The sequence below is a fragment of the Enoplosus armatus genome, chromosome 20 (assembly GCF_043641665.1).
Source record: "Enoplosus armatus isolate fEnoArm2 chromosome 20, fEnoArm2.hap1, whole genome shotgun sequence".
Lineage (NCBI taxonomy): Eukaryota > Metazoa > Chordata > Actinopteri > Centrarchiformes > Enoplosidae > Enoplosus > Enoplosus armatus.
This window is the reverse complement of record NC_092199.1, coordinates 10,547,307-10,574,486: the sequence shown is the minus strand read 5'-3', so window position 1 is coordinate 10,574,486 and position 27,180 is coordinate 10,547,307. Positions and strand designations below refer to the sequence as shown.

Sequence of the window (27,180 nt, the reverse complement as noted above, 5' to 3'; positions counted from 1 at the left end):
GCTGTCATTGCTGATTAATAATCCTACAAGTATTGCTGAGGTTAATCAGAGGTCACCGGATTAAATGACCAACCACAGGCTTGAGTGGAGGTCTGAAAAGAAGTGCCAAGGAGCAGCTGAGAAGAACAAATGTTGCCTTCAAGTGCATTGTTGGCACTGCTGTACTCTGGTGAACAACACTGATGTGCTCATGGTGCATGAAAACACATTACCAGCAAAATGTGAGGAGGGTCCCAGTGTGTGTAGGCCAGGAGGGAACGGGAGAAATGGCCAAGTATGACCTGATTTATTTTTCCTGATTAAAAATAGATGTATGCCACAGTTGGGGAAAAACCTGTGAACCTCCCCTTCATCTAAGGAAATACTCAACATTTCTGTTTGCACAAACGCAGCTCTTTCTTTGCTGCTTCAAACAGCCTCTCAGGTGGAGCACTTCCTCTGTAATGCTGCCTTCATGTGCCTCTCGTAAAAAAAAACCTTTCTGAAGCTGTTATATACCCAGAACTCGTTGGACAATCAAGTGTCCTATGTTAGAGTAAGACAGTCTACACAATTACTCACCTATTGACAGTCTGGCCTTTAAAACTCAACCCCCCCCCCCCCTTTTTTTCTCCAAAAACTATTTGCTGGGCCGTTTTTGTGCTTTGTTTTGATAATTACGATATACATGAAGGCAGCTATAGCAGCCTCCATGACGCTCATCATCATGTTATTTTCGTCCTCCCGTTCGCCGCCATTGCTGCCATATTACGAACATCTTTCAGCAGCTGTGTCCGCTGAATTTGACACATTTAACTGTTTTGTTTGTATGTAATGTGTAGCTTTTACCGACGTGAAAGCGCCCCGACTACATGGACTCAACATAGCGTACTTCTGTTGAAAATACACAACGTTAGCAGAGACAATAAGCTACATTTGTAGAGTAGCTTGGCGGTTGCTGCGACGTGTTAGGCGTCTTCTTTTCCTTCTGGATATTAGCTAGCTCTCACCCAGTGCTAAATTATAGACGCTTTGAAGATGTCGCTTCACGGTAAACGTAAAGAAATCTACAAATACGAGGCGCCGTGGACAGTTTACGCCACGAACTGGAGTGTCCGACCGGACAAACGATTCCGGCTGGCGCTCGGTAGCTTTGTGGAGGAGTACAATAACAAGGTAACTTCAAGGAACACATCTTGTCCCTATACGGTGCTGCTTTTTAATGGCAGACATGGCCAGTGATGGTGATACTCCTGTACACAAATCTTAAATATTACTGATTGGTGGAGATTTACTTTATCAGTGTAAAGTATGATAGTAATTAGGGGTAGAAATGTTTTGCCCCCCTCCTGCTCCAGGCCCCCTGTCAACTGAAAGTAACGGTTCACAGTACATTGATGAGCAAAAATGGTATTGGGAAAATGTATCATGGCGATATTTAAACGATGCATGATATACAATGTGTACTGGTGCAATACATAATAATCTGTATAAATGTGACTATGTAGACTGTATTGCAGTAATGTAAAACTGTGTATTTACAAAACATTTTGTGATGATTGTAGGGAGCATATGAACATTAATGTAAATACATTTTCCATTGCGATGCAATGCCAAAATAAGTTTCCCCTGGGACATTTGAATACCGTTTAGTGGTTATAATCTAATTTATTTTATTTTATTACACAACTGGAATCTGGCTCTATATTTTTTATAACGATTATTTTACATAAATCAGGACAGGTATTAATAAAGCAGTGCTTTGTTCGCAGTGAATGTATATTTGAGAACCAACTTTTTAGAATATTTAAGTGTTATATAAGTTTCTGTTGACGCTACTTCTCTTAGCATAACTGTAAATAGCAACTACATTGGTTAATTTATGTAGTTGGTGTCAACAAAAGCAGAAACTGGTGATATTACAAAGAATTGAAAAATATGAAATGACAATGAGCAGGTTGATTATTGGGGGGGGGATTAATATAATGTATCTCTAACTGGATTGTCCCAGCTGAGGATCCCTAGAATCATCACCACCTGTCACACCAGTGACTGACTGTACTACTACGCTGGCTCACTCGAGGTGAGTTGGTATTGTATCTCCACAGGTTCAGATAGTTGGTCTAGAGGAGGAGAGTTCAGAGTTTGTGTGTCGAAACACTTTCGACCACCCCTACCCCACCACCAAGGTCATGTGGATTCCTGACACCAAAGGAGCGTACCCTGACCTGCTGGCCACCAGTGGAGACTACCTGAGAATCTGGAGGGTAAGAGGACCAATCCAATTTGACCTGAAGCCATGGCCTCCAGTAGTTGGAGCATTACATTCTGTGTATTATATACGGTTTGCTGTTTGACCACAACATTATGACCAGTTATGATGACCATAGTGAAGCCAATTATTGCATTTCTTTAGTTCAGCTAGAATGCAAACCAATAGTTTTACTACCAGTCTTGTCTTTTTCCTCATTTTTTCCCATGTCTTTAAACTTGAAAAATGTTGATAGTTTTTCTTACATATTAAAGAAATAAAAAGTGCTGCATGTGGTGTTTATGACAATAAAATGTGTCTCTTGTGGCAGGTGAGCGATACAGAGACCCGTCTAGAGTGCCTGCTCAACAATAACAAGAACTCTGACTTCTGTGCACCCCTCACATCCTTTGACTGGAACGAGGTGGACCCAAACCTGTTAGGTAAAAACTCAGTGCAGGATTACCTCAGAGTAACATTATTGTCTTCACTGACAAATCCCATATAGACAACTAGAAAATATCAGAAATACTTTATTGATCCCTGGGGGGAAATTTTACGGTACTGGTGCTCCCATTCAAGATTAGAAAGCAGCATAAATTTAGAAATAAAAGTATGTACAAAATTTAAAAATAAGAAATAGAAAATAAAAAATATACACAGTTACAATATTTAAGTGAAAAATAAGTTAAAAATATACACAGCAGCAATGTATATGTATGTCTATATATATATATATATGTGTGTGTGTATATATTGCACTGTCATTATGAGCTTCACTGACGTAAAATCATCATTTGAAAATGTAAATTGGCATGGACAAGGAGATGACATAGTTTTTATGTTTTATATATGCAGGTACTTCCAGTATCGACACCACCTGTACGATCTGGGGGCTGGAGACCGGACAAGTGCTGGGCAGGGTCAACTTAGTGTCGGGGCATGTCAAGACGCAGCTCATTGCCCACGACAAAGAGGTAAATGTTATGACATGATGTATCAAACCAAGAATTTTATTGTGTCTAATAAAATTGTACTTACGCAATAATCACTGGTCTGTGGTCCTACCTGATCGGAACTGGCTGCTTGCATTGCAGGTGTATGACATCTCTTTCAGCCGAGCTGGTGGTGGCAGGGATATGTTCGCCTCAGTGGGAGCTGACGGCTCGGTCCGCATGTTTGATCTCCGTCACCTCGAACACAGCACTATCATCTATGAAGACCCCCAGCACCACCCACTGCTCCGGCTCTGCTGGAACAAGCAGGACCCCAACTACCTGGTCACTATGGCGATGGACAGCATGGAGGTTAGTGTTGCTCCCTCATTGAATATAGGCTATAAAACTGAAGCCTGGAAGCTTCTCTTTGACTCAGTTTTTCTACTCCTTCGTATGGAAAGCGAAAAGGTTTGGAGGTTGTTTTAAGTCATGGTCTATTTTTACATAAAACATATGTTTATAATCAATTAGTCTACATGTTGAAACTGTTCAATGTAAAAACCCAAATTTGTAACATTTGTTTGAATTGTCTTTTTTTAGATGGACTTCTTTAAATGTTTGACATAGAAATAATACCAATGTGTCTTCATATTGAACCTCTCTTTGTCCTATTTTATTTGCTGCCAGTTAACGTCTGTTATTTGTAATCCTCAGGTGGTAATCTTAGATGTGCGTGTGCCCTGCACTCCGGTGGCCAGACTCAACAACCACAGGGCCTGTGTAAATGGAATCGCCTGGGCGCCACACTCCTCCTGTCACATCTGTACAACAGGTATGCAGGTTTCACTGAAAATACAGTTAGCAATATTCACACAGATGGTTGTTTGCAGGTTAAGGGCTTTGCCTAAAAATATATAAATAGTTGTTAATACAATACAAGCTTCATACCAGAACATCATTGCGGTAACTGACTATGAGCACGAGAGGGAGCCATTCTCTGAAGTTTCCTGAAATGAATATCCTATACCAAAATACTTCTTACTGTACAGTCACGTACATAATACTGTGTATATATTCAATTCAGTACACATGTTCTGTTTCAAGCACCATTACTTTCTTTGGTGTGTTTATGTCCCGCTGAATAAGAAAACCTGGTGAAAAATAGTTCTTTACCAGATTCAGGCCAGTGACGTGTAGTGTATAGGATATAAGATAAATCGATTCAAATCAAACCTCCTCCCCTCCTATCTGTCTAGCGGAGGACCACCAGGCTCTAATCTGGGACATCCAGCAGATGCCGCGGGCCATTGAGGACCCCATACTGGCCTACACAGCTGAGGGAGAGATCAATAATGTCCAGTGGGCCTCCACCCAACCCGACTGGATCGCTATCTGCTACAACAACTGCCTGGAAATCCTCCGAGTCTGAGCGGCAGTCATGAAGAAATGAGGCAACTCAAAAACATTCTCAGTTGGATTTATAAGCTGACATGACTTTGTTGAAGGGAATTCTTTGTTTAATAAGGACGTAGCAACATTAATTTCATGCTCGTATTGGGTTCATGTTGATACAGATGATGTGTGTAAAGCGTTTCTCAACTGAGTGAGAACTAGAGTACGTCACTGCTTTACTTTGTGATACAATACCAAGACGTCCTGTATCAGAAAACTCAAAGAAGCACCAAAACAAAAATGGTAACCAAGTCTCAAGACACCGAAAGACTGATAAATCTGTATCATGTACAGACATGATCCAAGGTTCAATAGTCTTCAAGCTTTCAGCATGTTGTCTCAGTTACATGTTTTTATACGCTACGTGGTGCATCGTATGTGTAGTTTTAACCGTTACGTCATCCTCAACTATTAATTTTTTTTGATGCAGCAAAAATGCAGTTTAGCCATTTTTAAAAGTGGATTGAATGTGGTTAATGTGGATTTCAAGTGTTCATGTATTCAATTGTTTTTTTTTTTAACTTATAACTATATGTATTTTATTCAACAGAATATCATTTGTGGTATGAAAAACATCTCTGTTGTGATACATGAATTTAATGTGCAACAGTTTACTAGTATTAATTGACCATAATACAGATTTTCTTTTGTAATTTGTGTACCAACATTATTTTATTTTATACAGAAATAAACAGTCCCTCACAGTTTAAACCATTATACAGAAGTTTTATATTTCAACAACAGTTTAAATAATTTCACAGTGAGGTTCATAAACACATTAATAAGAATATATAGTACAGATTTACAGTTAGAAATGATAGGTTGAAAAAGTGTAGTATTCCAGTTACAGTTATAACACTGAGAAAACACTGCCTGAAGGACATCATCCAAGATCTCTACAATACAGAGACACTTTGTCAAACAGCCTAGAAAACTGACATTGACACAAACTGACAACAGCTGTTGTGATATTGAGATGGGATGTGAAATACTAGACGTGGGAGTAAACAGGAGTTCTTTCTTACCTGTTGGAAGTGTTTCAGTACAGGGTCATGATGTTTGATTATTTGCTGGACATAAATTCAGAAAACCACCTCATGGATCATTCATAGATCTATTTTCACAAGTCTGGGGCCAGATCAGGTCCAATGAAGTGGCACCTTTGTTGGCCAATAATTAACTAGACAGTACAGAAATGCCAGATATGTTTGCGGTAATTTAGAAAAAATGTTGCCATTACATCATTTATGCACCAGAAAGCACTGACAAAATTATTATGATTATTATTATTTTAACAGTGAATTGTCCCATAATGTACATATCTTGGTCACAGTTCTGGATCCTTATAAAAAATGAACTATTCCTTTACTCTCAAATAACAATATCAGTAATGGCCCCATAAATTCAATACCGGTCAGGCTCTAGTCTGTGGGTAGAAGGTAAAAGGTCTGTACTAGTCAGCCAGGAAAGTAATTACTCAGGATTTAAACAGGATCAATGTTAAATGTGACAGGATAAGGGACGGCACTTGCAAAATTTACTGAACCTGGGATGGAACAGGAAGACGTAAAACAGGACTAAGAGAGGTGAATAGAGCTTGACTCCTGTGCACTCTTAAATCATGCACATACTGTAAATTAGCAATTGTCCCTTAAAAAGTATGATAATTACTTTGCAGTTGCCACCCTGAGTGTAATCCTATTGCAATACTGTATGAAATGGAAATCCTTGTAGCTCACCACTATATGATTTTGACACACTACTCGCTGTTCAAAAGTGTAATGATGAATCTTGGACTAGTCATATGATCCCTTACGAAAGTCTGTAAGTAGCAGTGTATTACTACTCTTTTACTGAAGGTCTTTAAATGACAGGCAGCACAGGGTCTGAAAGGTGTTTCTGGATCTCAGCCAGTCCTGAGGTGATGTCCAGGTTCCCCGGCAGGGAGGGGTAGCGGAGGCTGCTGCACAGCCTTGGGTTCTCCATGAGGGAGGATTTGACTGATGTCTCGGGCAGCTGCGGAGTCAACCCTGTATGGGTCTCAGTGTCGGGGGTGACGGTCATGAACATGGTATCGTCTGATGCCACAGTCACATGAATACCGCTGGACAGTGACTCCTGGGACTTGTTAGAGTATTTAAGATCAGTCTGGGTAGAGCTCTAGAGTAAAGAAATGAATCTGTTAGTAGTGTGAAACATAGTGACTGACAATTCTCAGTGTATTATCTGGTATTGTTGTTTACCTGTGTCGGTGCCCGGCTGTCCATCTGTATGGGGGAAATGGGGTACATGCTGTGTAGCACTGGTGTCCCAGTCCCACACAGGCCCGGTGAGTCAGTAGGGAGGGTACTAGACGATACAGTGCTGTAAGCAGGAGGTACAGGAGCGATCTGCCTCTGGAGAAGCTGGAGAATTACATTGATGTCGGCTGTCATGCGAGTCTCCAGTCTGGGGAATTCAGAGACAATGAGTGCTGAGGACCTTCCTAATGGAACAGGACAATGGAATTCCAGCCCCTCGTGAATCTGCCCAGTTACATCACAATTTCTGACCAATAAACTCTGCACCTGAATAGGTTTTTTGGAGTTCAGACACAGGAATGTAATTGAGGAGATGCAAGATGGGCGGGAAGGAGAGGGACTACCTTAATGGAACAGAACAAGTCCATCAAGGCAAACAAAGTGGCATTGCTGAACAGTTGCATCTCTAGACTATCGGCACCATCTACAATTGTGCCTTTATATTAAAACTCCTTAATTTGCTTAGGTAATGACCTAACCAGCTTTAATTTCTCTTTAATGTATACACTACTACTACTTGTAGCAATATTTTAAAACCAGCTGAGGGCATCTTTAAATTCACCTGTTGAGCTGTGAATGTAAAACCTCAAGTCGAGACTCTAGCTCACTGGGCCGCTCTTCTGTGAATGGTGGTGGGTGGTATGAGTTGCGGACAGAGGAGGACCTCCATGCACGACTAGAAAACTGTTGTGACTGTCGGTCTGGCCAGTATTGATACATTCCTGGCACATTCAAAGATGAAGCTGAGGGAAATATAAAGACAAGACATCAACAGTTGTAGTTAATCATAGCATTTTTAAAACTTCAAAATACTGGGCAAACACACCCTGTATGTCTTTCCAGGACAGACTTCAATTAAGACTCTTCATCTACCTTGGTGGCCGAGGTCCAACACTGCTTCCCTCCCCACTGAGGTGCCACTCGGGGGTAGCAGCTGCACTACAGAGGGGGAGTAGTCCCGTCTGGCATCTTCTGGAGGGTAAAGCTCCACTTTGGCGCCGTGGGCAAGGGGCTTAGCCAGGTCTTCACTTGACAGAGAACATGGGGATCCGCAGCTACAGAGGTCATCCCAGTGGGCCTGAGAAGGTGAGTGATGACGCCGGAAGGACTGAAGGGGGTACGAGTCTTCATGATCAATTCCATCTGTTCATTTGAAAGCATTCAATTAGAACCTGTCCATACCATGCCTCCAACAGAAGGTAATTAACAGGCTTCCATTAAGACAGTGTTAAACTCTGAGACAGTGGTTAGCTGAAGTGTAGCCTTTGTCTCGTCAGCACTATAACATAGTCCAAATCTACTGACTGTCTTCTCCAGTAAGGTTCAAATTTTGCAACTTTGCAGGGCCTAGTATGCAGAAGATTGGCAGCCTGTTTGACTGTGAGATATCTCACCTGGCCTGATTCGGCAGTCCAGGGAGTGGATTCTGTGTCTCGGCTTGTGGCGATACCCACAGTCGTCACCAGAATCATCCACTGTTATTATTGGTGGTACTTGATCAGCCTGATGAACACAGGGAAAAAGAACAGTATCATACAGTATCATGTTGGCTTCAAAGGCCTACAACAGCAATGGTCTTTGCTCCAACACAAAAGGCAATCTACACATAGACAAACCAAGGCCCTACACAAGAGGGTTTTTAGATACCAGTACTTATACTAGCAGTGGTTCCATTCAAGGGCAAGTCTCTGTATTGGTATTGAACCTGACCATTGAGTCTCCTTTGAACCTTTGTGTCATGCAACTAACAGAGAAGTCGTCCAACTATTAGAACTGCGAATGCCAAGATGTACATTTGTTTTTTGCCAACATACATCTCTCAGGTCAAACGTTATCTCCAGGTTCCTCCAGAAGTTGTCTGCAAAGCTGGGGTAGACATCAAGGACCTCCAGCAGGTCATCCCTCAGGATGCGGTGCAGGTCACAGTAGGTGATGGTGTGGACATCTGAATTGGACTTTCCCGGCTCATCATACAGGTGGATAGGCTCCCCAAAGATGTCATTCTTTTCTGCAAGAGCACAAGTATTTTTTATTTGAGTAGATGATGTTTTTGAAGTATGGTTTTGAAGCATTTTTGAGACACCACAGTCAAATGTTCTATGGTTAAATGTCTTTACCTAAAATGGCAACCACCACATCATCCCTGATGACCTGAATGGAACCACGTGAGATGAAGAAGAGAGAGTCCAGGATGTCTCCGTAGTGGATCAGAGTATCTCCTGGAGGAGCGTGGACTGTCTTGAACCTCATACCCAAGGCGCGCAGACACGCTTGACTGCCTCCATGGAAAGCCTTGCTGTTCTGTAGCAGAGATCTGTTCAAGTGCAAACAGATGTCTGCCTGCAAAGACTCTGGAAATCCCTTCAGCACCTGAATGTGAAGACAAAACCATTGATATGTCACAGATTAGATACAAAATAGGGATACTGAACAACTTTGACAGCAGTTACAGGTTAAAGTACACACTCAATCCTGTTGCTTTTTACTTACAGCGTTCATGTCAATGCCATTTGTGTAGGACCAGGCATGCTGAAAGTACTCCTCCAGCCTTTCGCGAAGGCTACCTGGGATTTGGTGGAATCGGATGAACTCTTTGACTCGCAGCATCTGGGTGTGGTAGCGGGTTGTACCAGAGTACAGCCGCTGGATGATGGCTGACACATTCCCAAATATGCTTGCATACATGAGAGCTGAGATAGAAGAAGCAATGAGGACATAGAGATTACAATAAGGCCCTGACGATTGTGGCATTTCAATTGTAATATCTGTAAAAATGCAGGGCAGTTCTGCATATTAAGGGACTGTACAAAAATTATCAGGAAGGGGGGCGGTCATAAAAGGGGGAGGGTTAGGGAGGGTTATTTTTCTTGCTGAAGAGAGGGTAGGGGATGGTTTTTTCTCACCCCAGATTTATATTTAATTTCCGTCTTATATTAGGTTAAATGTTGAGGTTACGGTCTCTTCTTAGTTATTAATGGTTAATCAAATTGTACCAAAACTGTTGGTGGAGATATTGGGGGAGGGTATTGCAGTTTCAGATATATAATTAATAACACTGTGGAGGGTCTTGCTTTTTTTTCATACAGTCCCTAACAGTGCCATTCAACTCACAGCCAATGACCATGACGCAGATGGAGAAGATCTTCTCTGAGTTGGTGTTTGGAGAGACGTTACCGAACCCCACACTCGTCAAACTGCTCAAAGTGAAGTAAAGAGCAGTGACGTACTTGTCTTTGACAGATGGACCGGAGGTGGAGTCACTGTCGTTGTATGACTTGCCTAGTTGTTCGGCCAGATTGTCCAGCCAACCGGTCTCTGTGTAGGGCCTCTCCACAAAGCCAATAGCGTACCAAATGCAGGCAAGCCAATGGGCGATGAGCACAAAGGTGCACATAAGCAAGAAGAGGACAGCAGCCCCATATTCAGAATATCGGTCCAGCTTTCTTGCCACGCGGACCAATCGCAGCAGCCGAGCTGTTTTCAGCAGGCTTGTTAAGGTTGCCATCTTTGGTGTCCATTAACAACAAGGAAGAGGATGTTAGGCAGGGAAATAGCCATTCAATTTTCAGTAGCTTAAGTTAACTTAAGTATAAATCATTTTAGAAGTTTAGACACTTGAGGACAGTACAATTTTAGGATTACCCTCAAGATAATTTAAAAATCAAAACAAACAATGTGAACTTGAATTCTTCTGAAAAAAATATATAATCTCATATAGTATAATTTGCGGAGAGGCAGAGTTCTTACCTCGTCAGAGCCAGATCTGAAAATGAGAAGGTCAAAAGGGATCGCGGCGAACAGATCAATGGGGAACCAGCCTTTAACATAGTGCTTGGCTATCCGGCTCGGCTGTGTGACCACCTCGTCGTTTTGGTCCACGTATGTCGTGCGAAGGTTGATGACTATATCCACAATAAACAGCACGTCCACCATGAGGTCCGCCACATTCAGAGGGTTACATGTGTAGCCACAACTCCTTTGACGTAAATCCCCGTGTTCATCCAAGAGGAAGGCAGCTGAGTAAGGAGTGAAAACAGCTGTGTAGAGTACCAGGATGAGAATAATCCAGTCCCAAAATGCCTTGAAGGGGCTGTAGTGAAGCAAGATCCACCATGTTTTCTCTGGCACCTGGAGTTTGTGTTCAGGCAGTACATCAGACTCCAAAGAAAGTACCTAAGCATAAAGAATGCATCAGTATGCAGTGATTCTCACATGTGAACATTGACTTTTAATGTTCCTGAACTAATGGCTTAGTGCCATTTTAATGCATTTTGGGAAATCTATTTCTACTCCCAGAAGGCAAATGAATACTCTTGCATAAACCAATCACAAAACTGCAACTCCTCTCACTTTGATATAAAGCAAATCTAATCTCTTTAAAAGGAAAACAATTAATCAAGTGAATTCTCTGAAACTGAAAAAGCAGCATTTTCAAAACTCCTTCTCTCATAACTAATACTAACCAACAGACCTTTCTAGAAGACACATTGTTTTGAGCAAGTTCTTGGTGGTGGCTGCATGCTCTGATTTTGCAACCTTGTAGGTCCAACAAATCCTTGACCATCCTGTCATTGGTGACTCTCAGCGGAGGCAAGACTTGGTTAAAGATTACATCCAAATAGTACAATTACTTCCAGATAGTTAAAAAATCTCGAGGATGAAGCTAAAGCAATAGTGTGCTGTAATGAACTGTGCAGGAGCTGACTGGGTGCAGGATGTTGGTGGGCTGGAGGCTGTAATAATGAGTTGGGCGTCACAGTCGCCCAACTGAGCTCATGTGCCACCACAGTCCTCGACTTCTCATCTAGCCCAATTCCAAATTAATATTTTCTGCCCTGACGAATCTCACTGACCTTGCAGATGGATCTATCTATCAGGTAGATAGATAGTTAGATTTATATATAGATAGATGGACTATCAGATGGACAGACAGACAGGAATCAACAAGTGACCCCGTGCAGCAAGGTTACGGGTCATTGCAAACACTTCCCTTGCATTTGTTTCATATCCACCACACACCATCCCACAGAGGCAGTGATGCAGAATGCCGAGCCCCAGGGCTCAGCGGTAACAACAATAGGTCTCAATTGAACTGTGGCTCAATGTAACTTTGCTTTCACACCCTGAAGGAAAACACCCACCAAACCACCTACTGATTTTTCCACTTGCGGGTTAATTAATAGCAGTCTTCCATCATGGCAACTTTCTGGGAGCTTCTTTATCTCTTAGAAACCAAAACATGATTAATGTGAGCTCTTAAATGACGGACTGAACCTGGCAAGCGGTGAATGCATCATGGGGCATTATAGTCACAGACTTTTCACTTGAAATTTGGCAGTGAGTGGCCAAGTTCATTCATTTAGAGCTCTTAAATGGGACTTCCTGGCTCTCAGTCAGCCAGAGACTGAGCCCATGTGAGGTTCTCGGCCCCCCGTACCTGCGTGACCTTCTCTGTGACGTTCTGAGAGCGGTCCTTCACCTTGGAGGGGCTGAGCAGCTCCATCCTGGGAGTTGGAGGTGAGCGGCATTCAGGGCCCCTGCTGGCTGGTCCCCCACTCTTCATAAGGTCTGAGTCAGACATGGAGCTCTACTGGCCTACAGGGGATCAGAAAAACAGAAAACCAAAAGCAATCTTTGCTTTTTTTTTTTCTTTTTCATTTTCTAGAAAGACATTTGGCCTTGTACTACTATCTCTACAATTACTATATTCAATAACACTATTAGCTACATTACTGTACTCATATGATATACTCATACACATAGTTTTCTTGCTATACTTGACTTATACTGTGGATTCCTTCAATTTTGTTTGTGTAAAATAAGCTGTGCTTTTTATCCTAAATTTGCTTTGGAATATCTTAATATGAATGTAAAAAAACAAACTATTAACAAACAAACTAACTCAGTGACGTTTAATATTTTGTACCTCCACCATATCAAATTCCTCTCTGGTTTGATTTCCCAGAATGCCAGTCTAGCGGTGCCCCTCCCAAAAATACTCTTCACTCACATACTGGATTGTCTCAATACTTGACTCACAGAGTGTTACTGCAGAGGGAAGGCAGAAAAATCTCTCTGCTCTCACTAGCTGGTCAGATCTTCAACTGAGCAACCAAGAAAGTAAATAAACACAACATACCTGATTTGAAACCAGAATGTCAGATCCTTCTAGGCCTTGACCACTAGGCAGCCATGACTAAAATATCCATCCTTCAGGACCCTTTTTGGACAAGTGTTTTCAAAAAAACAATCACTCTCCTCTTTCATGGTTCATATTTAGGCAAAACAAATTCTTTCATTCAGACGTCAATGTTGAACTCTCTACTCTGGCACATGGCAGAGGACTGGCCTGCAGCTTGCATGTTGCCGCGCTACATTCGTCAACACTGGAGACCAATCAATGCTATGCTATAGCTGAGAGGAACTGACAGGATAATCGATGAGGAGCATTGAGCAAATGGGCTCAGAGCCATTACACTGGACCTCCCCGGTGACATCAAATTACAATCTCAACGTTCTTGTATGCGGTCCAGGTCTAAAATATAGTTCAGGCTGTGACATACATGACACTGTGGTGTAAAAAACTAAATCGGCCAGCTAAAGGTATAGTACCCGCTCAATATGTTGCATACATCCTGTTAATGTGGGATCCTATTGACTGCAATGTTGACACTACAGTAATATGAGGGGGTAATGGCCTGTGATGACACTCAAAATGTCCTTCAGCTGTAACCTTCAGCCATCTCTACCCTTTTTTTGTTTCTCTTTATTCTTAATATTTTGTTTTGAAAGCTTTGCATGGACATTTTTAATGAAGAGGGAGAATATTTGACAGTTGATGAGCAGATTCTGCTGTGATTAAAACATAAGTCGCTTATTGTCCCTTCACCTGGATGTTTGACCTTCACTGTGCAGAACGATGTATGTGCAGAGTTTGACACTAAATGGCTGTTTTTACATTCATCTGCTCAAGAGCAAAGGTTTCTCTGAGCTTAGACTTCAAGTGAAGGCTCACCTTAAGTTTGGTGTACAACTCCCTTCTTTGTTGCGAGCCGGTCGCAGCACAGGGAACACATAGTCGTAAAAAACGTGAAACCTCCACTACACATACACTAAGACAGTCGATGTTTCTGTAAGTAGGAAACATCTTGTTCAACAGCTAAACTTTTGAAATGAAAAAATATTTGCATATTCATATATCTAGAGGAAATCTTTAAATGTTTTATTTTAAATGGATCCTTGTTAATACATAAACATTGCTTCCTTCCTCAACTAGTGAAAGTAAAGTTTCACTTTGATAAACATTTTCATTTTGCTGGGATCCTATGAATGATTAGCCAATAAAAAGGGACTTCTTTGACCTACCTACTGAAGATCTACTTGTTTCTCTTAAGGAATCACTTTACATCTCAACAATTTCATTTCACCTCAGAACAGAAATCATCAAAATGGCCGAGACACTCATATTTTCACACTGATAATGATAAACAGCATGAGGTATTTTGACATGCAGTACAGGGTATTTGTTGACAAATCTTGGCTCTGCGAAATCAAATATTCCACATGTAAGATATTCAGTGTCCAGAAAGCGTAATCAGCTGTCAGGATGGATGTTGTCCCAGACTCGCACTACGTCTGCACAGTCATTGAGGGCTTCTATTAGCACTGAAGCAGCGTCCAGCTGGTCCTGGTCCAGAGATGAGAGGGTGCGAGGAACAAATTCCAACCCGGCAGACATAATCTGCATTCCCAGCTCCTCCAGTGAGGCCCGCACCTTCTTCAGGTTCGTCATGTCACAAATAAACTGAGGAGAGAGAAACAGATCAAACTATTAAATTGTGGTAGAACTGTTTTCACTGTAATTATAGCTGTTTTCCATTCATCGTTTAGTCCCTAAAATGTGAGAAAATAGTGGCAAATGTAATACTAATTTAGCTAGAGACATGTTCCCTCACGTCTCTCTTAATTTTTCTCCTTAGACAAGTTGCCTCTTCATGTCTGACCTGCAGGAGGGGCTGCTCTTCCTCATCCTCAGTCTCTTGGACGTCTTCGGCTCCAGCCTCAATGGCCAGCTCCAGAGCTCGCTCCGTGGAGACGTTGAGGCCCGGCACCAGCACCACCCCCCTCCTGTTGAAGTTGTGGCGGGCTCCATCAGACAACATCCCTCTGTGGAAGAGTGCAGAATTACACCTCTGTGAGACGACGTAATCCTATATTACATCTGTTTAAATGCATAAACCACATATAGGGTTTTATTCTTATTAGGTTTTTTTTTATTTTTGTTTAGTTATTTCTTACTTTCAAAAATTACATGCAGCTGCTTGTGAGAGACCGTCAACACTTCTTAAAACTATAGTTGTGTATTTTTAACTGACAGATATATAATGATTCAATTATCTTTTTAATCAATAAAAGCATAAAAGTGAAGCTATTGAGATCTTGCAGACGGTGTGTTATTAAGACAGTGGCAAAGCGTTTTGGCAAATGAACTGCAGAAACAAGCAGTTTCACTCTATAATCACTCTGATTTGTTCAAATGCTTTTTGCCCAGAGTTTCAGATAATGCTTCTGGGTAGGAGATACAGGCCTAACTTGTGCTCATTAAGAGTGATGCGTGTCTTTTTTTATGGCTTCTGTAGTCATGCTGTCCTTTTTGCTATTTAGCAAGACACATTTGTTTGTACAGGGACATCTAGTGGCTACTGCACCATCCTCCATTATCAGTACACCATGATTACTACATTGCTGTGTGTAATTACTGCATTCTTACCCTTTATTGTCCTGTTTATCTGATCAATAGTACTGTACTAGTACTGCATTCCCTTCAGACAGGTTAAATAGTATTTGTGTACAACTAGTGGTGTTTGTTTTAGCATTAGTGTGAGATTTTTGGGACACCACAGCTGGTAATCTACTCTAGCACAGTCTGAGAGGCAATAACACGACTTTGTAACTTTTATTTCTCAACTCACCGAACGTGGAACTGTCTGAAATGGCCTTTTATATTCAGTGTCAAGCTGATCAGTTTAACACACAGGAATAAGCAACAGCGGTGTGGTGCATGAAATATCTATGCTTCAGATATACAATCGCAGCAGAGGGAGAGTATTCAAAGCCGGTCCTGACCCGTTCTTGTTGAGCAGCCGTTTGATTTCCTGGTGGCTACGTGAGTTGTTGTCAGTCAGGACCTCGATGAGCAGCAGACATCCACCGGGCCCTCGAGCTTCAAACATGTGCTGGGATGCCGGTTTAGCCTTTTCCTGTAGAGCCAAGAGAGGAGACATGAATGAGTTTCTCGCAGCATATTATACCAGCACATTATGGCAAAACAATATACTGGTAAAGACATATGGTGCTCTATAGACCTGCTCCATGTACAGACAGGTAAAAAATGAAGGAATAATATTTGGAGAAATGGTGTTCGTCCCTCCAGCAGATTTCCAGAGACTTCAAGAACCTATTTTAAGTTTGTCTGATGTCTTTCGCTGACCCAATTCATTGATTTTTCACCCATTTGTATGTGACAGTGTGTTGCCAACCTACCGCACTCTTGATTGCAGCATCTATGGACGCTTTGGGCATGTTCTTGCCTCTGCACTGCTCCAGTATGTGGGCTAAGTTTACATTCATTTCTGGGTTGGATCCACCCTCTGCAGATGAAACCAAAATTGAAATGAGCCATAGCTGACAAGAAAACTACTGTAACTGACATGCATGAGTTTCTTTTCTTTCAGCCAGTTGTTTAATCTCACCTTTCACAGCTATCTTTATCATCATACCAAACTTCATAAACATCCTGCCCCTGGCCTCATCTTTAGGTCCCTTAATGTGTTTCACCTTTGACCACTTGTTGTGTCCGGCACATAAGGCGGAGCACAGCTGCAGCGTCCTGACGGGAGAGGTCCTCCACGGCGGGTACGACACACATGAAGCCGGCGGGAGGACGGACTCCACCTGGGCCGGGAACACGGCTGAGGTCGCGGCCAGTGTCCGGGGGCGCAGGGTCCGGAGAGCCCTCAGCACCGCCGGCCCCGCCATGCCCTTCACACACAACCAAAGCGGAATACAGTGTTACAGTAACCTGCTGTACATGTGGAGCAAAGACTGCGTTCAAGAGCCGAGCTGTAAGCTTCCGTCTGCAGCTGACGACTAACTTTAGAAAACGGTCATTTACATATCGATAAATAAATGAAACAGCCTGACGTTTCCTAACGTACAGTTAGAAAGCTCCTGACAGTTGGTAAAGTCAGAGGAACACGCAGCTGCTGCTGTCCTTGCTGTGAACCGGCACTTCCTGGTTCGATGACGGCAGAAATTGGCTTTCAAAATAAAAGATCAGTCAAGAAACATATATACTGAAGAATGAAGAATGAAGGATGAAGATGTAATGTAAGCCTTAGTGGCGTTATTTATTCTTAAATTGTAGAATTAAATTCCTTCAGAGCATATTAAATATGAACTTGAATCCTACATTAAACCTGTATTAATTAAACCTGTAACCTATATTAATTAGTAGAAGTAATCAATACGCTCTTTTGAGTGTTTGTATGTCATTAGTTAGTGATTGATTTTAACCTGGGCAAATAAATAAAATTCAAAACGTATTAATATTATTATGATGTTGTATTTTTATCTTGTCTGTGTAATCTTATTTTAAATTATTTGAACTTTATGACAATAGTTATGTTCAAATAATATTAAAGTACAACTATATTAATTAAAAAATAATTAATTAATAAACAGCTTTAGCAGGGATCATAGCATTAGGGTGACAAACACTTTCAGGCGCTCGTTACCAATCATTTCCTGTCAAATATTCACAAATTGCGGGCTCGCTCTTAATGTAGTATTTGTTTTCTCTGGTGCGCCCATGTTTTCTGTCATTTTTATACATGTATATTAATTCTCATACACATCCTTTCTCTAGTTTCAAAGTTTGCCCCTTTCATTATAAGTTGTATTGGATGAGGAAAATGTGTAATAAATCCTGAACCATGGGAACCTGAAATCTCTTTGAGACTCCTGGGTGTTTCTGGTTGAGATTGGGAACAACTGCAGAATATCAGCACACAAGTTCAACAACTGGTCTCACAAGTAACAGCAACACAAGCCAAAATATTGTACATCTTTCCCATATAATTTGTGTATTCGTTATGGTGTCAGGGAGGTTAGCACTATAGAGATTATCAGTTTCATCTAATTGGCACGAACAGTAGGCAGTGTGAATCTGGTCTATATCAGTGTCCTCTAAAATGTCCCAGCGTGGGAAATGGAAAAGAAATGTTGGTCTCCTGTCATGGGACCAAGGTTTATTAAATCATACTGCTTCTATTTATGATGATGGGATATTATAATAATAGGCCTATGTCCCAGTATCTTGTCCAGGATTTGTAAAAACTGGAACATACTGTATGTGCTGAATTAGTTAGCTAAGCTAAGACCACTTTGTCTGACAGGGGGGTTAGGGAAAAACTGGGTTAAAGGAGACAAGTGGGGAAAAAACAAAACAAACACAAACAGGATGGCAGAGACAGATGACCACACCAGAGGAGCACAAAGAGTTAAGTGACATGGAAGCCACAGCCAATCAAGGCCAACCCATTTTTGATAGTCCAAAGACCTGTAAAAGGAGGGGATTTCTTCCACAGTGCTCCCCTCTCTCCTGCCCACAGAAACCTTCTCACACTACAGACTGGCTGCTACATGCTCCCTCAGACCTTATTAGTGACGTGCCCTGAGCCTCAAGGAGAAGGACTGGAGAAAGGAAACATTTTTAAAAGATCAATTCTGGATGTCAAAAGACCCCAAAGCTCAAGAAGATCAGCCGAAACAGAAATAACAACTATCTGCAGGCACAGGAGCACAAGAGAGCACTGATGGGACACCAGAGAAGAACAGTCCTTAACTTTGGGACACGAGGAGGATAAGATGATCTGATGTTAATTAAACGTCCAGTTTAAGTGGACAGTTGAAAAGACGTCATGTTGTCTGCACAGGGAACTGGTGCCTTGGCTCTTTTCCACAGTGTAATAATAGTGACTGCACTGGTAAGTCTTCTCATCCTGAATATTTGGGTGATTGAGTTATTGATTACTTTATAGATTGAATGGGTTAAATGACTATTGTTCTGCTATCATAGAGTTGTTTCTGCCACGCTCTTTGTTTTTGCATTGCTTTTACTTTTAGTCTCAAAACAAACAGAATTTAAGCATAAACGTTTTAATTTTTACGTTTTATGACATAAAAACACAAGTTCTAGTGGATCTTATTTGATTGGAATAATAATACTCTTCTTATATCTGTTATCATGGTTTGGTGAGCATGTGAAGTTTTATGGGAAATCACCAACATAAATAAAATGAGCAGAAAGTAACTTCTCAGTCTCTTAGTCCAGTGTTAACCTATCAAAGGATGTTTTTTAAATGCTCTAAATTTAAACCTTTCACACAGCCGCATCATATCTTACACTATAATACGACACTGAGTCAGAAATAACACTCCCATACTGCTGCACTTTGGGCCAAATATAGAAAATTTCATGTGTCTGTGACTCTCTTTGATCGTTTGAATTTTGGACATAGATTTATCTATAAATGTGCCATCCATTGAGCCATAAAATGAGTGGTGTAACTTTCTTCTTTTTTAACACATGAGGTGATATGGAGTAACTTTTTTTTTAGCAGTGCTGCTGAGGAATATTGATTTTTCATTTTTGAGGGTTATGTACTGTATAATTTATTTCCAAACGTAAAAACAGTAAAATCAGATGACAATGAAACCTCAAACCTACTATTGAACAGCCTGTGAATTCATTAGGTCTTTACAGTTGTGGGTTATTTGCATCACAAATCCTTTTTAAAAAGAAGAACAACTAAATAACTTACTTATAACTAATTATTAACAACAAAATAGATAATACATTATAGGGTATTTTGCAAATTTGCCTACAAAATATTATGTCTAAATAGGAATATTACTTTGGAAAAAGTAGGGGATTACAAAGGCAACACACACATAAACAAGAGCCCTCAATCTCCACCATCACAAGTCGCCGGTGGTCTGCTTTTCTTCACACACCTCCATCATCTCTGACCCCTTTAACCTTTCACCCCACCCCCCCTCCCTGCAGCTCACACTGACCACTGTCGCTTCGGAGCCCCATGTCTTCATCGATCCTGAGTGTCGGCCTCAGGCAGACTTACAACCACCTGCTCAGTCAGCCTGAAAATCACTTTACATAAAGCAGTGGCCTGTGAGAGCAAAATTCAATTATGACACAAAGGCGAGGAGATTGAGCCTAAATGTTTTGCTAACACTCCCTGTCTGTCAGCAGAAAACCCTCCCCTGCAAAGAAAAGTGAATGACTTCTCCGTATTGACTCACAGTATTGAATTATGCTGCATGTACTGTGTCCATTTTTGAGGCTGTTTTATTAAGGAACAGGTCGAGGATTTTGATTGACATAAAACTTGAATATCCAATAATCGACGTGTGTTTAAATGGGACTGTGGACAGAGAAACACAGAAACACACACACATATGCACTGCAAGCTCTGTCAGCACAGCCAGAGTGTGTCCACAGTCCACTATTCAACAACAACAAGTGGTCTGAGTGGCTCAATATGTCTGTATTGACTCTGGCTGAGAGTCCCCTCCCAAAACAAATCACCGTAGGAAATGATATCTGTTCAGCATTCTGAGTGCTACAATACTGGAAACCCTGTTCACCCATTGGCTGTTTATTTTAATGACTTATGCCAAGAATGTCAGTTATCACATGTCCATTGACATGAATAGTTCCAGTTGGGCTTTAGTCTGTTTAGCAAGATGGTTTTCTTTTAGCTTGCCAGGCAGACAGAGGAGAAGTACCCATACAGCAATGTCAAAATACTCCGTTACAAGTAAAACTCCTGAATTTAAAATCCTAAAAGTACAGAAGTATTTGTGCTTAAAGTATCAAAAGTAAAAGTGCTCATTCTGCTGAAAACTGGCCCCTGTGACAGGTCAATATTTCACTTTGTCCAGTTCTGCCTCAGCTGTACTGAACACACAGAAGCATGGCTTAGTCTTTTTCGTAAAGGGTTTCAGGCCAAAAGGTTGGGAGCCACTAGTTTAACAATGTAATGTTTTTTATAAGATTATCAAATATTTTATTTATGTTATATCTTATCTGAAAAGTAATTAGTAATTACACCTGTCAAATGTAGTGGTGTAAAAAGCACAATATTTCCATCTGAATTGTAGTAGAGTAGAAGTATAAAGTAGCATAAAATGGATATATTCAATGCCTCAAACTTTTGCTTAAATACAGCCTTTGAGTACATTTACTTAGTACCTTTCTGCCTCATCATCTCTCTCATCGGTCTCCTCTGGCGGGCAAACAATCCTCATGTGAGTTCTCTAGTTGCTAGTTTTGCTGCTCTGTTGTGAAATGCACCTGGGAACACAAAGCTGCTTGTGTAGACTAGCTCTCATCGGCATGGCCGGGGTCCTGAGGACAAGGCCCCCTTGTGGCCAACAAAAGGGGGTTGGCGAGGGATCATCACATACCCTCACACAACTATTTCACAACAACCGGAGGCAGCACATCAGACCCTCAGCGGTTTTTGCGGTTGACAGATCGCCACATTTGGAAAGAGACTTTCATTAGGAAATGTCTGTGGGCACCTTAACAGATAAACAAACGCTAGGATGGTAGCTGCTCAGATGAGCTGAAGTTGCTCTTGAGGGTTGGACAATACCAAACAACCCAATCACACCGCTGCAGATACATTGTGGTTAAATTAGATCTTTCTTAAAGGATCCTGCTGCCAATGACTTTAATTTAGATTAGTTTTAAACCACTTACTACAAAGCAGGGATACTTTACATTATAGCGAAGTTGAGGATATGATTTATCCTGTTCATTATTTTTCCATTGTTACAAATTGTTGTGTACCACCTAAATTTCTATAAAGTTGAATGCATCCATACACTCTGCTGCAGGCAGTTGGAAACTGCATTTGATTTCATACAGTGAGAGAACTTGCTTCCTTGTGTTCCACATATAACACTATATTGCATTTCTTGCATACTTGTCTCAACATTTCGACACCTCTCTCTTCTATCCACCTGCAACAGATAGACTCTGATGATGTCATCACACGAGACGAGCAGATCTACGTTTTGATTGGTGCTCACGCCAAGTGTGAGAGGAGCATCCAGGCAGAAATGGCCCTGGTCAAAGGTTTGTGTGCTGCTCTTGATCATTTTATTCACCATAAGTAGGGACAGGGCAGTGCTCTGTTTCGCTGTGTCTTATTTAACACTGAACCTCCTGATAATATTTAAAAATCAATCTCAGCAAGGAGACATGTTAGCTAAACCCCTAAACGTGTATAATAAACTATCCCCCCAAAAAACTGTGTAAAATAAATATTATATAAATATTATATATAAATTTAAACCTAAGCTTCAGGTAAAAAGACAACATTGAAGAGTTTTTTTTCCTTCTATTCCAAACACAGTCCTTTAACATGTCCAGCGTTAGAATAAAAAAACACAAGAGGTCAGTGAGTGCATGTCCAAATGTATAATCAGAAACAGTATTTATTACATCAATTATTTATTTAGGAACGGATATAACACCCATCCAATATCCTGCTGACCAGTATCTCTGTGATTACACAGTTGAATTCAGGTGCAGACAATAGCGGGACATCTTTCATTCAGACTATGACGCAGAAACAGACGATAAGTTGCTTCAATGGTCTGAGGACTAGTCTGGTAGAAGAGAGGCACAGTGAGCAGCTCTGACATAAAGTGCAGCAACTCAGATTTAACTCTTTTATAATCATCATCATCATGAGAAGTTGTCATAAGCATGCATCCTACATACCTACCAGAGCACCCCACCACCACCCACGTTGTTTGCGGTCATTTTGCATCTTTTTCGGTGGTATTTTGCAGATTAACCTCAACACTAAAGGTCTGCTTTTATTTGAATGAGAAATGCCCATATAATTGGTCAGTTCAAACAGAGGCTCTCGCCGAGGGGCCTCCTGACTCCTTGGGCCTGTGCCGTGCCTCCATAGTGTACAAGAAAAGCTCAAACTATACCTTCCTATACCTAACGGCTGTTTCCCATTATTTGTGAAGACGGTGACTGTGTCCCGGAGTGGGACGGGATCATCTGCTGGCCACGGAGCAGAGCAGGTCAGCTGGTTTCAGTGCGGTGTCCAGGTTACATCTACGACTTCAACCACAGAGGTAGGACAGCTAAAGAGCCACTAACATGCAGAAATAATACATCAGCTTTGCCCTGATGTCTGAATGTAGTCTCTGCAATAGGCTTATGGTGGCTTTCTTGGAATACAAACATGGGTAAAAAGCTGTATGTGAGCTTCAAGCTGTATCTTGAAGATGTGGTCGTCCACTATATGATTGTCTACATTGCTTACAGTTCAAATGTTTTCTCCGCCTTCAAGAAATATCTGACATTTCTACTGTATCACAGACTGATGCTAATGTGCTAATGTTGTGGATGCGTTCTGCTCTCCTGTGACCCAGGCCGAGCCTACCGTCAGTGTGACGCAGTAGGGAGCTGGGAGCAGGTGCCCAGTATCAACCGCACTTGGGCCAACTACACTGAGTGCACCACGTACTTGACCTCCAACCACAGGAGCCAAGAGGAGGTACGTACATGTACGTTTGTCTAGACGTGTACACGGACAGTGTTTGTTTTCGTAGTTGAATGTGTGTGTTTGTGCATATGCATTGTACATATGAAATGTTTCTGACTGACCAATGTTTTCTATGCAATATATAGATTGTGCCATAAAGAATATGTTCACACACACACACACACACACTCTAAGCATGTTTTTGTTTTGCTTCAGAAGGTGTTCAAGAGACTCCATCTCATGTACACTGTTGGCTACTCCATTTCTCTAGCATCACTGATGGTGGCCGTCTCCATCCTCTGCTATTTCAAGTAAGAAGTATAAAGTATTTTTTCCTAAAACACATTCGTAGCCCACTGAAAAAGGCAAATAAAAAATCATCCCTCTGTCTCTCTCTCTCTCGCTCTCTCTCTCTCTCTCACACACACACACACACACACACACACACACACACACACACACACTTTTCAGGCGTCTCCACTGCACACGCAATTACATCCACATTCACCTCTTCACCTCCTTCATATGTCGAGCAGTCAGCATTTTTGTGAAGGACGCTGTGCTCTACTCCATATCTGATGACAGTAAGGCTGAGCCTGAGTTCACTGCACAGAAGCCCCATATGGTAAACTACATGTTTTTTTTATATTCATTATCATTTATCAACAGTTTTGTTTTTTCATAGCATTTTAACATTGCATCAAGATGCTGTATGACAGTCAGTAAAGTGGTATAATGGGGGTCCATATTAGGATGTAATACATGCTCATGTTATGAAATGAAATTTAGAGATAATGTGTTTGAAAGGAACAGTTTGGTATTTTGGGAAATACGCTTAATCACTTTCTTGCCACTCTCATATCTGTACAGTAAATACAGTATATAGCTTGAGTCTGCAGCTTGTTAGCTTAGCTTAGCATAAAAACTGGAAATGGTGGGAAAAAGTTAGCCTGGCTCTGTCCAAAAGTCAGATCTTGTTGCGTGTTAACAACCTTTCTAATCTGAGTCTAATTAGGTCTAATTAACATGTACGTTATCTATCTTTATGCTATGCTAAGCTAACTGCTGGCTGTAGTTTCATATTTATTGCACAGATATGAGAGTGGTATCGATCTTCTCGTCTAACTCTCAGCAAGAAAGTGTATTTCTCAAAATGTCAAACTATTCCTTTAAGAGAAAAAACATAAATCCCAGTTTTCTTTTGTATAACAATATATATTATTGTATTTTTTTACACCGAGCTAATACACGTTCCAGTTTTGTATGGCCTGTTTGAATGTTAACATGCTGCTCTGTGTCCTCAGGCCGGCTGTAAAGTTGCTGTTACTTTCTTCCTTTATTTCCTGGCGACCAATCATTTCTGGATCCTGGTGGAGGGGTTGTACCTACATAGTCTCATCTTCATGGCCTTCCTCTCTGACAAGAACTACCTATGGGCCCTCACCATCATCGGCTGGGGTAAGTGACATCAGACCATGGTCTGTTGTCACATAACGAGTGAATTCACAAACTGACAATTTCCCAATCTTTCTCTCTGCTCATTGTAGGTGTTCCAGCTGTGTTTGTGTCCGTTTGGGTCAGTGCTCGAGCGTCGCTGGCTGACACACAGTGAGTCATGTGATGGGCGTCTAATATTTGCACGACACCTGTATCACAAATGCTCATGTAATTCTTACGCTTCTGCTTCTGCTTTCAGATGTTGGGACATCAGTGCAGGAAACCTGAAGTGGATCTATCAAGTTCCCATTCTGGCAGCCATTGTTGTAAGAAAAGTTTACATTTTAATACTATTAGGGGATATTTGACACTTGGGTTGAATATAACCTTACTGTACATTTCTGCCCCTGCAGGTGAATTTCCTCCTCTTCGTCAACATAATACGTGTACTGGCCTCTAAACTATGGGAAACAAACACTGGTAAACTGGACCCCCGGCAGCAATACCGGTAATTATTCATTTAACCCTCCAAGAACAATAGACTGAAAAGAATGTTACTTTCTTAATTTCTTTCAAACATCTATTAGGCTGCCATCCTTTGACAAGAGAGTTTTCACAAATGTTAAATCACTACATGATTGTTCACATTCTTTATCTGCAGGAAGCTGCTCAAGTCCACATTAGTCCTCATGCCCTTGTTTGGAGTTCACTACATGGTGTTCATGGCTCTTCCATACACTGAGGTCACCGGGCTGCTGTGGCAAGTGCAGATGCATTATGAGATGTTCTTCAATTCATCCCAGGTCAGAATACACATTTACACATAAAAACTCTGCTAGCAATGATGTGATGTAAGGGTTAACTTATACTCTGCTATTGTGATTAACTTTCCTGATAAAGAAAAAAAAAATACAAAATTCAGAAAGATTATTGTACATGAATGCTAATTTTTAGCTATATTTTGGGAAAACTTATTGTAATGTTTTTTCACTTTCAAGCTAAACATATTCCCAGAATTGTTAGCAAGAAATATGTGCAATCAGAGTACTTCATACTTTATAATAGTTCGACTTCTTTTCTTTTACAGATGAAATGAATATAATGTGTTCATTAGTAAGCCTTTTATTAGCTTTGGACAGAGCCAGGCTAGCTGTTTCCCCCTGTTTCCAGTTTTTATGCTAAGCTAAGCTAACTGTCTGCTGGCTGTAGCTTACTTTTTCAGTATTTGGATGCAATACATTTACAAAAATGTGGTGCACTTTTAACAATATCTCAATTTTATCTTTCCAGGGCTTTTTTGTGGCATTTATCTACTGTTTCTGCAATGGGGAGGTAATAAAGGAATCATTTCGTGAACTCTTTACGTTACTCTTTACTCTTTATATTTTTTTAGGTCTGATAAAAAAAAGACAAACATAACTCTTTGTTTGTCTCCCTCTTCCTGTTGTCAGGTGCAGGCAGAGGTAAAGAAGGCGTGGTTAAGACGCAGCCTCACACTGGACCTCAAACAGAAAGCCAGGATGACCAGCAGCGGCGGCGGAGGCAGCTGTTACTATGGCGGCATGATGTCACACACCACCACCCACAGTGTCAGCTTGTCTGCTGCTAATCCCAGAGCTCTTTCCTTCACTGGAGGTGTGGTGGGCTCAGGTGGAGCTGCTGGTGGAGGCTCAGGGGTCAGGCCGCCACGCCACGGCTCTCTCCACCCACAAACCAGCCTGCCCGGATATGTGCGCGGTGATACTGAGACCTCCGGCCCCCAACAGAAGCTGACTGTGCGGAAGCCAGGGGGGACAGAGTCTGGGGTTTTTGCAAGGCATGTCAGAGCCAGCAAGGGACATCATGACTCAAAAAGTCAGGGAGCATCTCCAGCCCAAAGCCCTGGAGCAGAAGATCCAGACAGCTTTTTATCTCTGAAAGAGCTGGAGACCATCTTATGATTGTTTTGATAGTTGTTCAGATGAGCATACATGAGGTACTGACATGTCAAGGACTTGTGTTGAGATTGTTTTGTCAACTTCTTCCAAGGTCAAGAAAGAAGTTTCAGTCTCAACTTTTAAGCCAACATGAATGAGGAGTCCTCAAAGTGCTCAGAGAAACTCTACCAGACAGCTGCACAAACAGTTTGCTGAAGAAGATCCTGTGATATGATGGAAAGCTCC

The 27,180-nt window shown here is 41.4% G+C and overlaps 4 protein-coding genes across 4 annotated transcripts; 2 read left to right on the top strand and 2 right to left on the bottom strand.

Annotated features, from left to right (window-relative positions):
* The first annotated feature begins 737 nt into the window (after positions 1-737).
* Positions 738-5,319, top strand: LOC139303340 (DDB1- and CUL4-associated factor 7-like). Its single transcript, XM_070927121.1, has 7 exons — positions 738-1,155; positions 2,088-2,246; positions 2,562-2,673; positions 3,089-3,207; positions 3,328-3,537; positions 3,883-4,000; positions 4,425-5,319. The coding sequence occupies exons 1-7, from the start codon at positions 1,018-1,020 to the stop codon at positions 4,595-4,597; spliced, it is 1,029 nt and encodes a 342-aa protein (XP_070783222.1). The 5' UTR covers positions 738-1,017; the 3' UTR covers positions 4,598-5,319.
* Positions 5,320-6,483: 1,164 nt separating this feature from the next.
* kcnh6b (potassium voltage-gated channel, subfamily H (eag-related), member 6b) lies at positions 6,484-12,501 on the bottom strand. Its single transcript, XM_070926743.1, has 11 exons — positions 12,358-12,501; positions 10,668-11,093; positions 10,032-10,425; positions 9,411-9,610; positions 9,038-9,290; positions 8,735-8,928; positions 8,315-8,423; positions 7,794-8,063; positions 7,483-7,663; positions 6,864-7,068; positions 6,484-6,780 (listed from the first exon to the last, which is right to left on the bottom strand). Exons 1-11 carry the CDS (start codon positions 12,499-12,501, stop codon positions 6,484-6,486), a joined length of 2,673 nt encoding a protein of 890 aa, XP_070782844.1.
* A 1,626-nt stretch (positions 12,502-14,127) lies between these two features.
* taco1 (translational activator of mitochondrially encoded cytochrome c oxidase I) lies at positions 14,128-17,194 on the bottom strand. Its single transcript, XM_070926720.1, has 6 exons — positions 17,138-17,194; positions 16,673-16,961; positions 16,464-16,570; positions 16,047-16,180; positions 14,924-15,086; positions 14,128-14,724 (listed from the first exon to the last, which is right to left on the bottom strand). The coding sequence occupies exons 2-6, from the start codon at positions 16,956-16,958 to the stop codon at positions 14,515-14,517; spliced, it is 900 nt and encodes a 299-aa protein (XP_070782821.1). The 5' UTR covers positions 16,959-16,961; positions 17,138-17,194; the 3' UTR covers positions 14,128-14,514.
* A 1,707-nt stretch (positions 17,195-18,901) lies between these two features.
* On the top strand, positions 18,902-26,958 carry pth3r (parathyroid hormone 3 receptor). Its single transcript, XM_070926719.1, has 13 exons — positions 18,902-18,967; positions 22,041-22,146; positions 23,058-23,168; positions 23,469-23,593; positions 23,798-23,892; positions 24,053-24,206; positions 24,886-25,039; positions 25,129-25,189; positions 25,278-25,344; positions 25,432-25,526; positions 25,680-25,821; positions 26,309-26,350; positions 26,470-26,958. Exons 1-13 carry the CDS (start codon positions 18,902-18,904, stop codon positions 26,956-26,958), a joined length of 1,707 nt encoding a protein of 568 aa, XP_070782820.1.
* Positions 26,959-27,180: the final 222 nt, after the last annotated feature.